At 36.9% G+C, this 14,389-nt stretch overlaps 1 protein-coding gene across 1 annotated transcript; it reads right to left on the reverse strand.

Moving 5' to 3' along the window:
- Window positions 1-2,027: 2,027 nt before the first annotated feature.
- mier2 (mesoderm induction early response 1, family member 2) lies at window positions 2,028-13,009 on the reverse strand. The gene is made up of 11 exons (XM_079244695.1): window positions 12,906-13,009; window positions 11,496-11,609; window positions 11,109-11,208; window positions 10,647-10,726; window positions 7,445-7,514; window positions 6,909-7,054; window positions 6,099-6,180; window positions 5,378-5,472; window positions 5,115-5,245; window positions 4,867-5,009; window positions 2,028-3,046 (listed from the first exon to the last, which is right to left on the reverse strand). Exons 1-11 carry the CDS (start codon window positions 12,930-12,932, stop codon window positions 2,607-2,609), a joined length of 1,428 nt encoding a protein of 475 aa, XP_079100821.1. The 5' UTR covers window positions 12,933-13,009; the 3' UTR covers window positions 2,028-2,606.
- Between the last annotated feature and the right edge of the window lie 1,380 nt (window positions 13,010-14,389).

Consider the following 14,389-nt stretch of genomic DNA (forward strand, 5'->3'; position numbering starts at 1 on the left):
AAGCACCTAAATTGGGCAACAAGTTCTATATTTCAAGAACATGTTTGCGGACACAAACAAAAAGATTCCCAGGTAACTGTCAAAGGTCAATGACCTGTATTATGTTGATAACAGAGATCTAACGTAAAGTGCAAACATCTTTTCTGTGTGTTTAAAGCTTAATTGAAACTGTAACTAGTTTCAGGTAATTTGGAAAATTCAGTGGCACCAGATAAATGAATGAGGAATTTTACAAGGATTCAGAATTACAGACAACACAATATCTACCCAGATTCACCAGGACAGATCAAAATACACAAGCATCTCAGTTCTTATGTACTTTCACTTTCTCCTGGTATGACTTTCACATGAAACTGCCAACATTTTACAATTCACTCCTAACATTAAAAGATGTTATTGTCAGAGGTTTTCCAGCTCATGAGACTGTCCATTTTACAAGTGCTGAAGTTGCAGAAACCATCAAAGTATCTCAGCAACAATACATGTAAGTATTTCCACTGCTTAATTGAATAATTGAATAAACTTAATTTTTTTACTTTAAAAATATACTAATTTCAAATAAACATAAGGGAGGAAGTATGAAATAGAAATATAAGTTAAAATAAAGAATAAACAAAAGGCAGTGAATTTCACTCCTTTACCTGCCTTGGTGGCTTTACCTGGAACACCCTACATGTAAACAAAGTCCATACAAAAACTGATCTGAAATGACTTATATTTTAAAAAGGATTACAGGAAGAGCTGAAGCGTTTACAGAGAAAATGCATGAAAAATACAAGAAAATATGGAAAGCGGATCTAAATCCTCCCCTCTGTTGGACTTTTTCTTCTTCTCATTAGAGATTCACTAAACTTTCGAGACATATGAGTTTAAGCAAATGCATAAATAAATACATAATTTTCACCTCCAATAAGAAGTAAAGAAACAGATATGCATCTCCTTATTTATATATAAATAAGCAACAACAATTCCTGATGGCCACCACCTGTCCCAGTCTGAAATCTTACCACGTTCACTTCAGTCATGACTCACAAGATGTTTCACAGAATCTTGTTACTGTTTTGTTATTGTCATCATTTTCATGTAGACCTTGTTCTAATAAAGCAAACTGGCAATCTGAAATAAGGCGGAATTATCTGAAGCATAATCTGTTCTAACGAAATAAACTTTAGTGCAGCGGTGTCCAGCTCTGGTCCTTGAGGGCCACATTCCTCCAGGTTTTCTATGTCTACCTGTTCCAACACACTTGATTAAAACTAATGAGATAATTTTGTAGAACTTCATAAGCTGGGTGGTCCATTTAATTTAAGTCAGGTGTGTTGGGGCATTAATACATTGAAAACTTGTAAACTAGGATTGTGGCCCCCAAGGACCAACGTTGGACACCCCTACTTTAAAGGCTTGTTAGGAAGCTTGTTTAGTACACCTGTCTTTTCAATAAAATTATGCTATTTACTGTTTTAATAAAGGGCAGGAAGAAACAACAAGTAGTGCTAGTAGGAAGCTGGAACCATGCTGGAAAATTGAGACAAAACAGAAGATGACTAAAGTTCCATTTTATGATAAGATTTAAACGACATCATCATCTCGGGGCCAAAAAAGCTGTAAAAATACAATCATTTTTCTTACTGGATAAACAGGATGATATCTGTTCAGGAAGATGACTGACAAATAAATTATTTTGAAGATCAAAATTTATGCTATGACTGATAAGTTGTACCACTTAACCTTTTTCTTTCTTTTCTGGTTGATATCAATTTAACATACTAAAAATGAGAAGTTATTGCCGAAGCAGGGAATCTTTATACATTTAGAAGTGAAAGTTCCAAGGAAGCGCAAGAATCAATAATTTCTATTAAAAAAAAAAAAAAAAAAAAAAGTGGAATACTGCAAAATAATCCTAGTTGCTCCTACGTGGCTCCACATCCTCATGGGGTGTACACAACACATGTGAAATTTACAGAAAGGCAGCATGGAGAAAGCAGCCACATACAATCAAAGGAGAGCTAGTTACAGATTTAGTTGAGGAGATTCAAAATTTTGATTTGATTTACAAAGCTGATTCTTAAACATATGCAGACTGTCTAATGACACATCTGAAATAACGACAGCAGTATCTGTACTTAGTAAAGGAAAGGGGAAAAAAAAAGGCTCGTTGTAAGAAATTGGGAAAGGTTTTAGTACCTGTCAAACCTTTCATACTTTATAAGAAAACAAAGGAGGAATTGTTACAGTTGTCCTCATTCTGTTTTAGAAAAGTGGACAGTCGCAGTGGACAGTGTGCTTTTACAATTTGATATTCACTGTAGCCAATCAACACCTGCCCTGGTGCAGACTGTAGTAATAAATTGTTAGAGATACAGATGATAAATGCATGACAGTAGTGATTAAAACTGCCACCATACCATATTGGACAGAAGCTTCAAGTGTCAATCATTTGACGGACATGTTGGCCTCAACACAGCAGGTCCATCATTTCTCCAAACGTTCAGTAAATACATATTTTTTCCTGGTTTCTTTGATCCCGGTGTGAAGATCTCCATCCAGAACAACTTATAAAAAAAAAAAAAAAGAGTACCATTCAGTTTTTATTTTTCCAAGTCCCCTCACTGTGTCAAAGAGCGAGGATGCTGGATGGGTGACGGGTGCAGCAGGCTGCCAAATGCCTGGAAGTGTGACGAAAAAACAGACGAAGAAGGTGAGACGGCAGGCAGGCTAAATTCCACCTGCAGCCTATGTGGGGCATCAGCCCCGTCCCCTGCTGTACCACAGTCTGAGCCTTCAGAAGCAAAATGTTCGCCACGCATGTGTAGCTGGTAGAAGCAGGAGCTTTGGAGGCCGTGGTGGGACGGTGAGCTCTGGCAGGCCCACTGAGAGCTCTGAGCCAAAGGTTGGGACTGCAGTTGGACTTGAGATGAGGGACAACAGCTTTCTGAACTTTGATCTCGCAGGTTGTCCATGGACGGGAAAGAAAATGGACATTCAAACAGCTGCTGAGGACATTCATCACCACATAGCTCCGACAGACTCATCACCAACTCATCATCTGGATAGATCAATAAAAGATGAAAGATTAATAGGATCAACGAAATCCCCTTCTGTTCTGTTGGAGTAGTACTCTGTTTTAATTTAGTTCATGTTCACAGCAAAGTAAAATTATTTTAATCAAACTGAGATTTAACTCAGGAAAATTGAACATTTAAAGTAAAAAATTGCAACATTTTTTGACAACTGACTGGACACTGTGACATCACTAGGAAAAGGGAATATAGGCATATGTTAAAGCAGGGGGATATTAGAACTTCTGCACTGGTTTTGTTTGGTCAAACCTCGTATGTTAGAGCTAGGAATCCACAGATAGATTAGCCCAGCATTGTTATTGGTCAAAATTCAGTTTGCTGACTTCCACTGGCCAATCGGGAAATAGGAAAACATCAACCAATGAAAGTAACCAATATTTAGTTGTGTCCCAGTTGAAATGAAATTGCCTGTTTTTTTGTTTTTTTTTACATTTGACTTTGTTGAGTACAACAAATAGCTGTGATATGGTTCCTGGTTCAAATCTGGGCTGGGACATTTTCTAATGCGAAGTTTTCATGTTGTCCAAATGCATGAAAGGATTTTTTCCTGTCTGCTCTGACTCCACCCACAGCCCAAAAACATGCATGCTGGGTTGATTCTAAAATGACACCGATATGAAAGTATGAGTGAGAATGCTGTCTCGTTTGTCTCCTTGATGGACCTGTGGTACACTGGAAACCTGTCTGGATCACTCGCCTTTTCCAAAAAGGTTTTTTTAAACGCCAGAATCGGCATACAATGTGACAATCCATGCATTCCCAGTAAGAGCAGCATGTTTGTTTTTATTCTGTGTAATGGATTTTTTGCCGTTTTACAGTGATCAAAATAGGCTTAAGGCGCCAATATGTACCACAGCTGCTACAACAAATCATTTACAACATCAGCTGTGTGTCTAATTTTCTAAAACCCGGCCATATTTTAATTTAAACTTTTAAATTAGATTTAAAAGTGTTATATTTTAAACAATAATAGTGAATAAGTGATGTTACTACGACCACATTTCCAGAGAAGGCTGTCTGTTTTAGCTTCATTCCTTCAGCTCTGAGCAAACTTTGACAACCCATAACTGACTGAAGTTAATGTGATTTACCCATAATGACCCATTATTGTTTTTAATCCTGTTCTCTTTACCTGCAGGCCCAGCCTGCTTTCTGTGGCCTGTGTGGACTGAAGTCATGGCTTTAAGAGAAAGCGGGGAGTTCGTCTTCGCCTGGGGCGACCCTCCTCTTCTGGAGCACCGTGTCAACATGCACACCATGCACACATACAGACAAACATGCAAACATGCGTGCAAAAACAACAACACAAAACAGATGTGACAAAGTGGAAGGGGGGAAACAAAGGTGGGGAGACAAAGAAATGCTTTTTAAAAAAAAAAACTTAATATGTGATGTCAAACAAATGACAAACCATGTGACCAAAGTAAAAAAATGAAACAAAATAAAAAGCAATTAACTCTGTGTGTAACATGTGTGACATGATGTGTTTGTGGTTTACACACAGACAGATGGGTAGATGTATGTTGTTTTCAACATTTATAAGATAAAATAACAGGCTTAATGATGATGACATTTTGAAGAAGTAATCAATTATCTGCTTTCAGTTCAATTTACCATTAATTTTCTATAGTTTTTCCATTCTTTGTATGAAGAAGTCAACATGTAACTGAACTATGTCTCTAAGCTTTTGAATCAGAACTGCTCGCATGTGGTGATGGCCAGTTGTGTGAAAACATTTCAGTCGTTGGACAAAATGCTCAGCATGTCAACTAACCGTGATTTTTACCATCTTTGTCCAGGTCCAGGTTTGAATGAAGAGGTAATGGGGACTCCAGCTGTGCAGAGCTCATGGTGCTGTGTGACAACAAGCCCGAAGAATTGTTGCGTGCCTCGAGATCCCTGCCCTCCCCATCCTGGTCTGCATTTTCACTGAAATGCAAAACAAAAATTATGTAAGCATGAGTAAGTTATACAAATGTGTTGTGATAAAAGCCACTGTCTATTATAATTTACTGCTGTTTCAGGAGTACTCACATGCTCTCTGACTGCAGGCTGTACTTCTTTCGGCTCAACCTAGTCGCTTGTTGGGTAAAGTAAATGTGCCGGTCAGACTTCTTCCACATGTAGTAATACTCCACACACTCACCCACGGAGCGCGTTCGTACCTGAGGAGGAGATGAAAACATTTTGCTTTGTGGGACAAAAAATAGAAATATTCAACTGACTGAATAAAGCAGGTCAAACATTTCCAGACACTCAAAGCAAAATGATTTGTATTTGGGTCCCTGAGCTCTCACCTTATTAGCCTGAATGAGGTGGAAGTTTTTCCCATAAACCCGATAGCCGTGTTCAAAGTTCCTGCACTCTTCCTCACTCCAAGAACACAGCTCATCTAATGACGGTGGATAAGAAAAACAGGGTTCAAGTGCTACAAGTTATTTTAAATTTAAGACACAGAACTGGATTTTACTGAAATAAAGCACTAGAAATAAGTGAAACAAATGTACATGTTAGAATTAACTATTTAGTATTATATTCTTGTTATTTATAGCACAATTAAACTATAAGGACAGAGCTGGGTCTAAATTCAAGCTTTGATGAGTAGAGGTCACCAGCTTGTGCTGCACACAGACATGAAGTCAAACAGTGGAAATCTGCAGGTTGATATGAAGTATTTTTAGAAAGTATTTGACTTTGAACAGATAAAAGAATTCACCTTTTTACTCACTTCAGTGATTAAGTAATTAACGTCACACTTATGTGGCAGCCAGTTGAGAAACATCTAAATTTTGTTTGCCTTTAAAAGTCCAGTACTGATATTTGGAGACATTGAAGCCAGTCGACATCGTTAGCATATTTCAGCCATATGATCTGATTTTCTGAGATGCACAATGACAAAAATTGTTCATATTTATGATAGTGAAATTTTGTGTTGTAACAGGGACTGTGACTTATAGGATTTTAAAACATTTACAAATACACACAAAATGAAAAACAGTCCATCAAGAAGGGTCTCACCGCTGAAAACTTTCACATTGAAACGTAGTCGCCTCAGTGCCTCCTCTGCATTGAAGTTGCATTTCACCAGCTCATACAGGGCCTGAAAGCAGAGAGAAAAAGGAGGAGCGAAAAAGAAAAGAACTATCAAAACCAAAATAAGCAAATAAAGTATAATAAAAAAAAAGCATGAAAATTTGTGTTTGGTTGATAATTTCTCCCCTTTAGTAATACAAACTGGTGTTTTATTACACATTGTTGGAAAGCCTCATTACCACCCTTCAGACTGAGGTACAACTTGTGAGATAGTACACCTGTGGACTGAGCAGCACAGCTAAATGTGTGGAGAGTAGCCCCCTAGAAATGTGCAAGAATCCCCTGCAATATTCTCCTACTGGTGTCCTGTTTTTAGATTAAGGTGCTGAAAGGTGCATGTAAGTCACAAACTCTTTTAAAAAGCACGACACGAGAGAGAGAGAGATTATGGTGTTGGCAATATTACCAGAAAGAATTTAAAATGACTTTCACCCCTGGGTACCCCACATGTTTAGATGTGTTGCTCCTTCCACAGAAATATAAATCTTTCAAGTTATACCTAGTTCTAAAGTTGACTAATCAGACTTTCCAGTGGTTTATAATACTAAATCAACTAGTATTACTGAAGGTGAGATTTAATAAGTCATTCAATTTCTACTACATTTTGTGCTAAATTTTCACCCAGCTTGTCAAGGCATTTAACACAAAGACAGTGTGTAACATGTGGGAGACTTTTTACACATTTGTATTTTGGTTTGTCTTGTTTGGGATACACTTTTCTTTTAAATCACATACCTGTTCATTGTCTTGAACTGTAGTGCCTTGTGCCCATACTGCCCCCTCCTGGCCACAAGGCCTCTGTGCATTCAGCAAGAACTCTTCCACTTCCTGACTTGACAAAACCCCTGGTTTCCACAGCAGCTGGTCTTCACTGCAGTAGGCTAAAGAACAAAAGAGCAGAAAAAGAGTGAGAAAAGAAATGGATGACAAAGATCAGAAAAATACTGTTTTCCATATCCTTTGGAAGTCTTAGTTTGGGAAATGGAACAACATCAAATCTTAGTTAATTGTGTTCCAGTTGCACATTTGTACAAACAGCAAAATGTTTACTCATACAAGTTGGAATGGATTTATATGTTGCAGTTGGTGAGGTTATATTGACTTTTAAATCAGAGATCCAACTTTTAGTTGATTGTTTTTTCCATACTTCTATTTACTTTCCCTTGGGAGCTTGCAATTATTTTTTTTTTTTAATTTTCCAGAAATGTTTTAATTTTCTCTGATTATAAAGATGCTATGACCCCCCCTCTAAAAAAGAGAAAGGTTCTTACCTCTTTCTTGGTAGCTACATGGGCTTAATGGAGGGATTTTTGCTTGATACATGGAGCCAACCATGATCTCCTGAGGACAAAATCAAAGAAAATGTCATAAAAATATGTGAGATTTATGCTGATATGGAATTAATACTGCATTAAAATCAGTGCTGTGTGCTACAGTTACCATAAAATCTCGTAGTTTGACCAAAACGAGATGAGGTATAAAGCAATAAAACATACGTTTCCAATCTTAAAACTCTGTGTCCCTGACATGCTTGAATGGCACACTGACATTCACTAAGCACAATCATAGCGCTATCATTGCCCTGAAGCATCTCAAGGCTGAAAAATGCCTTCACTACTTTCCCCCCAATCAGGCCATCAGGTTACAGCTGTGTTTCATTTAAAGCATTACATCACACACCATTTACCAAAAATCAACAAAGTGGCCATTTTGAATGTGTTTTATGGCTGATTCAGGAAAGAAACCCAAGAGGACATTATCAGAGGATCTGAGAAACAGAAAGATACCTGACACAAGAAGAGCTCAAATGACGGTCTATATCAGAGAGACTTTTATTGGGTAGACTGAGCTCGGAGAAGAAACAAGATGCAAGACAAATTACTCTGTTAGGGGGTGCAAAAATGTGAAAATCTGTAAAAGCTAGTAGAGCGACTTAAAGCAACAGAGTCACTTATGTGTTTTATATTTGGAACTGGTAGGATTTTCTCCTCCACTTGTCTTTATGGCTTGTCAAACTAAAAACAACAATAAGTAGACTGATGCATTCTTGACCAGTCAAAAATACAGCAACTCTATCAAGAAAAGATCGAGTGTGTGAAGAAGAAGCTGCAGTTCAACAGGTCCAGAAGAGGAGTCCATGGAGTTATGTTTACACTGAATAAGCCTGCAAAGGTCAAGGCTCATTCATAAAATGCAGCACTGTATTTGTGTATAGTTTAGAAATAAGTGACTACACACCCGGGGCCTTATTCCTAAAGCTTCTCGGTGAAAAGAATTGCTCCTTGTGGCCAAACTCTAAGACAATTCTTAGAATCGTGACGTTTTCTTGGAATTTCCCCTGAGAGTGAAGAGTGGATCCTTGTGAAGATAATAGGTATTCCTAGAGAATCTTAGCTCTTAAGACAACTTCTAAAGGGAGATCTGTTAGGAGCAGGGAAGTGGACTTTTAAGAGACTGAAGAGTTCCCTAAGCAGAGGAGAAAATGGCAGACAGACAAGGCATGAGAAATGCTCTCCAAACACTGGGTGACAGTGAATTAAACACTGCAGCTTGGATTGTGCAGGAATCATGCTTGGGGCTGATCTCACTAGAGATGCTCTTACTTCTCAAACCCATGGCCACAATGCAACATCACTGGAAATGATCACACCACTGAGGTGTTTAGAAACAAGTAAAATTCGAAATGTTAATATAAAATAGAGTTGAAACGTTGAAAGTGCAAAAATTACCAGCATGGTAAATAAATGTCAGCATCTGGATACTGTACAAGTGGGACTGAGATTTCAAACATTTTGTAGGATAGTTTTAAATTATAGCTTATTAATTTAACAGAGGTTTTCTTTTTATGCAAAATATTGTTTATAATTACACATTCTTTGTAGAGATTAAATTCCATGATTGAGTCTATTGATTTAACAATCCATTCTATGCCCATTGTCACCAAAAGTGTATTAATATCTAGTTTTTAGGAATAACCAACCACAGTTATTGAGATGATGACTCACATCTATCAATAGAGCCGAACAAACCTCCTCACTAAGATAAGAGTCTCTGTCACTGCTAAGCTAAGACTCCTTGCTAGGAATATTCTCAGATTCTTAAAGGAATACAGCATCTATTCAATATCACTTCAATATGAAATTATTAAAAACACAAACACCTTAGAATAATGCCAACATCTATGGACATAAAAAAGAAAAAGCAATGTTTAAGAAAAGTTGGATGCACAGAAACGTGGTAGAGAAGTCTGATTGTGAGACAACTAAGTAACAGTGGAATAGAGCTTTAACAGCTCAGACAACCCAAAAGATGTTGCATTACATGAAACTCTATGGATATCAAAACTTAACTGGAAAAAATAAAAAGCCTGATGAACACTAAAAACACGTTCCATTGCTTGGATAACTGTATTCTGGTGAAAAGCAGCCCAGCATGTCATTTAAATGATTTTGACCAACAACGTAAATGAATAGTTCCAACAGTGAGACATTGGGGGGAGCGTGATGATATGGGGTTCTATTAGCCCTTTCACCAGCTGGGGTTCTGTGTCAGTGCTGGTTCTCAAAACCTGTTTTGAACTGGTTGGTGCACTAAAATGGTGCTGGATGTGGTGTTACATGTTAAACTGTGGAGTTTCTGGATCTCAATCTATACTGGAGATGGGACATTGACCAGTATACCAGGTAACAGGAATATAGAATTCAGCGCCCACAGCAGTCACAACCCAAGAAGAAGCCAACTAAGTACTTCCCAGCTCTGGGTCATCCTCAAATGAAGATGGTGATTAAACACATGATGAAAGCTTGCAGAGAATCAACATGATGCACAGTTATGGTTCTATCATTTCCTACATGAAGGGAAGTCTGCTCACTTTTATTCCAGTTAAACTGGTGTGAATGGGTGTCTGTCCACCAGAAAGCATCAAGGTTGACTGAGAGGATAAATCCAATCTCAATATTCAACATTTCAGAGTGATAATTCAAAACCCATTTTCTCAACCACAAAGGAGGTATAGAGGCCAAACGTTAAATAAAGTAGGACCCATATGCTGCCCCCCCCCCCCCCCCCCCCCCCCATCCCCATCCTAAAAAACAGTAAAAAGTAAATAAATCAGAATACTATGACTTGTATATCTCATAAAATAATATTTAAGTCCCAAAAGATAATATTTTTAAGCAAGTTTTCAAAGTAAGGCATTTTACCATTACTGTGTGTTAATGCTGTCCATTCAAAAATACAATTTAAACGTCTATCAAATATGAGAAAGCCATAATTAGCAGAATGAGATTACTTTGGTTGGACATGCGACCAAAAACTTGTTACTGTAATAATACTGTAAAGCATTAAAATTTATTTTCTCTCTAATAAAAACTTGCACACTGCAACTTACAAGCAAACCCATTTTAACTTGAAGTGGCTCAGAAACTATTGAGACAAAGTGAAATGAAATGGTGATTGGCTGTAGTGACCTACCTTGTGCTCTTCATTGGAGGGAATAGAGGCATCATCAGAGTCCTCATCTGATGAGCTGACTGATGTGGCTTTATCTCCACCTTGGAGAGACAGAACACCAGAGGTTAAGACAATGAGAAAAATGGCAATCAAGTTTGATAGACAATTCATCTAATTGTTTAGAGGGGGCTGGTAAAAACGATTAGATGATGTTTTTGTGTGTGTGTGTGTGTGTGTGTGTGTGTGTGTGTGTGTGTGTGTGTGTGTGAGCATTTACATGATGGGAATTTTAAGTGATATAATAAAAAATGCTCCTGAAAAATATCTCCTAGCCTTTAACTAGAAAAAGGTCTGAACAGTTCAAATTAATCTAAAGTAACTAAACCAACCATTCATTTATAAAACTCTCTTTAGCTGTAAGAACTGTGATCTTTTGAAAATATTATGCAGTTGTGTCTTAATGCACATCTCTTTGTGTGTTACCCTGGAGGCGACGCAGCAAATCTGAAGTGTTTGAGGAGGTGAGATCATAAGCCAGTGCGTCTTTCGCTTCTCCATGAAAAAGATCATCAGTTATTTGTCCCTGGACATTAATAAAATGAAACAACAGAAAGCAGAGTGAAGCAAAGTCAGCAGAACAAAAACCTTATATTCTAAAAAAACAAAAAACCCCAAAAAACACTTATGTGTAATAAATAAAATGTAGTGCAAACATTTATTGGCTTATTCTAAAAAATGACAAATAAACAAACAAACAAAAAAATCAGTCTATAATAATTTAGTCAATAAAAACAAAAAAAAAAAAGCAAGTAATATGAAATATCCAAGAGGTGACCAGTATATATTTGTATGCTTTGGGATGAATCATACCTTGCTCAGTGTCATGTCTGGCATGCTGGCAGCCATAAGGCAGGTCTCCTTCTCTGGATCTGGAACTGTATATCCATACAAAGCCAGCAGCTCCTCCAAAGGAAGCTCACTGGCCTAAAACAATTCATGGAGGGAACATTGATAGAGGGAGGGAGATAATTGAGTGAAAAGGGTATACAAAGTACACAAATGCTTCAATTGTTTATACATTTGTAAAACAAAATGAACATCCTTGCATCATCAGCTAAGAATCAATTTAATGATCTCAGAGATGACCTGTTAGTTAACAAGTCAGTGCTACCTTGTATAAAAATTCCTAAACTTTCTGTAAATAATGAAATATGTCAAACTGTAAGGTAAGCTACTCATTAGATGTTTAAAAACAATAAATATTAATGGTAAATGATGCCATATTATGCATTCTTGCATTTCGTTGAATTAAACTTTGAGATATTAAGAAATCATCTGCACCGCATTGAAATCTTGTATGAAACTGAAGTTATGGTGGTCATATCAATATGAAACCAAGAAAATTATTACCTATTCAAATATAGAGAATAGGACAAAAGACCGGGCTTCAGAAACTTCAATGCATTATAAAGTTTAGGGATGAAAGTTGCTGTAGAGCAGAGATGTCCAAAGTCAGACCTCGAGGGCATCAGTCCTGCAGGATTTCCACGTTTCCCTGCTCCAACACACCTGACTCAAATTTAATTAATCCCAAAACATGTGAAGTTCTGCATAATGAATTCATTTTGAGTAAGGTGTGATGCAACGTGGAAATATGGAAAATCTGCAGGATCATAGCCTTAAGGGAGCAGCTAGACAGCCCTGCTGTAGAGAACCTTTAACGTTCTGCCATTCATTTCAGTGAGAGAAAGCATCATTTGCATTTACAAGAACTCTAATATTTGCCTAATTTAAATGAATGTTTCTGCATAAAGTCATATTAGGCAGTGGAAAAGTTCAGGTTGTGTATGAATTCTTTTGAGTTTTAAATCAAAGCCTGAGTGCCTCACAGTGCATTAAGAATTAAGTACGACAACAACATTGATTTCATACCCTTCAAAAAGTAAACATTACTATTTGGTATCATTAGAACTATAGTATAAAAATGCTACAATGTACCCATTCAGACTTAAAGTTATATTTTTAATTGGTTTTACCTTTTGAATCTGATGCGATAAAATGCTAAACCAGCATATTTACTAACACACAGTGATCTGCTTCAATGTTTTCTTATGTTTAGAGCATTTTGTGAAGATGAGACACAGCTTTTCTGGAGACCCTCAGATTATATGAAGCTCTTATTAAACATTACACGGCTTCTGGAAAGTTATTTTTCATGAGAACTTAAGTCCCCATATTCACATAATGCCATTTGGTTAAAAACACAGAACTTAACCTTACAGTGTGGGACTTTGCTGTCATCTTCATGGAGCAAGGACTCTTCTTCTCCGATTCCGCTAAGACTTGTTACATCTGTAGCATCCTCTGCAGAGGGCCTTCATCACTGCACTTTGCCCACACTTCACTAGGCTGCAACTTTTGCGCTCCTGTTCAGGTGCTTTTCTCTCACCTAAACAAACACAAACCACAGTATGTTTATGTGTAGTTTACAGAGTCATGTGAAAACATGGCAGTGCAGCTTACGAGCACACAATGAATCGGAGGGACACAGTACACATGCACACACAAACATGTGAGCAAACGGCTGATCCTAGCTCATCCCATTACAGATAGCCGACTGCTGACTTTTAAGTTATGAGACTTACTACTTTTGGGACTCAGGTTTTTTTGAAGGCATAGCTGTAGTTTTAATGGGTATTACCATTTTGCTAAAAAAAATAATACAGCTGTATTATTACTGTTAGAAAGAACAATCCCTCGCAGGGATGGGTCCTTGTGATCACAGGATTTTATCCTTTTCATAATATTTAGTCCCAAAAGTTCTAGCAATTATTCAGTGTTTCATAGTTAACTATCGTCAAAGTGAACACACAAAACAAACATACATAAATAAACAAATTAAATAAATTGCACAAAACATCACATTTTCATTTACTAGTTTACCGCAAATAAACTAGATTGTGCATAGTTGGCTGAGAGAGGCAGAACAAGTTATGTTGCTACTGGCTATACAGACGTCTGAACTAAAACTTCTTGCCTAACACTGCAGTGAACACCAACCATAGAAAAATGGAAAGAAGTTTTCTTTGTTTCTCTCCCATTTAAAAAAAAAAAAAAAAAAAATCATTTTAAGACACAAATAACTAAATAACAAAACCAATAAAATAAACAAAAAACGAAAGTAGAACTAATGTAATGATGATGTTTAACATGCGCGTAAAGGTACAGGAAAAAAGGTCCCAACTTATTTCTTCCAATCCCTTTTCTAGCTTAACCATTTTCATTGAGCTAATTTTAGTCACATCTTCTGCGAAAAAAGGGGGAAAAAGCTATTGAATTCAAGCAATTTACAATTAAAACTCCCTAATGAGACACTTGTGTTTAGTGTTTACCACTGCCTCTTTCCTTTCAGTACCCACATTTCTTATAATGTTTTAACAATTGCATTTAATTTAAGATACTCCCCTAACTGGTAGTTATGACCAGAACTTGAAAGTTGACACAATACCTTTGTTGGTACAATATTGCAAAAATGTGACATAAAAAGTTTAATACTTTGATAAAGATGGAACTTGTCATTTATAAACAAATACTCTGATATATGGTCTTGATATTGTATATTAACAGCAGAACTTTCACTAAGTGAAATGCAGCTGTCAGTAACACACCTGTACATGTTCATATTGCAATTATGATAAAGTTTCAACACATTGTGCAGCTCTACCTGTTAGCATATCAGTGTTTTTTATTTTATTTTATTTTAT

This window comes from Telmatherina bonti (assembly GCF_933228915.1).
Source record: "Telmatherina bonti genome assembly, chromosome: 8".
Taxonomy (NCBI): domain Eukaryota; kingdom Metazoa; phylum Chordata; class Actinopteri; order Atheriniformes; family Telmatherinidae; genus Telmatherina; species Telmatherina bonti.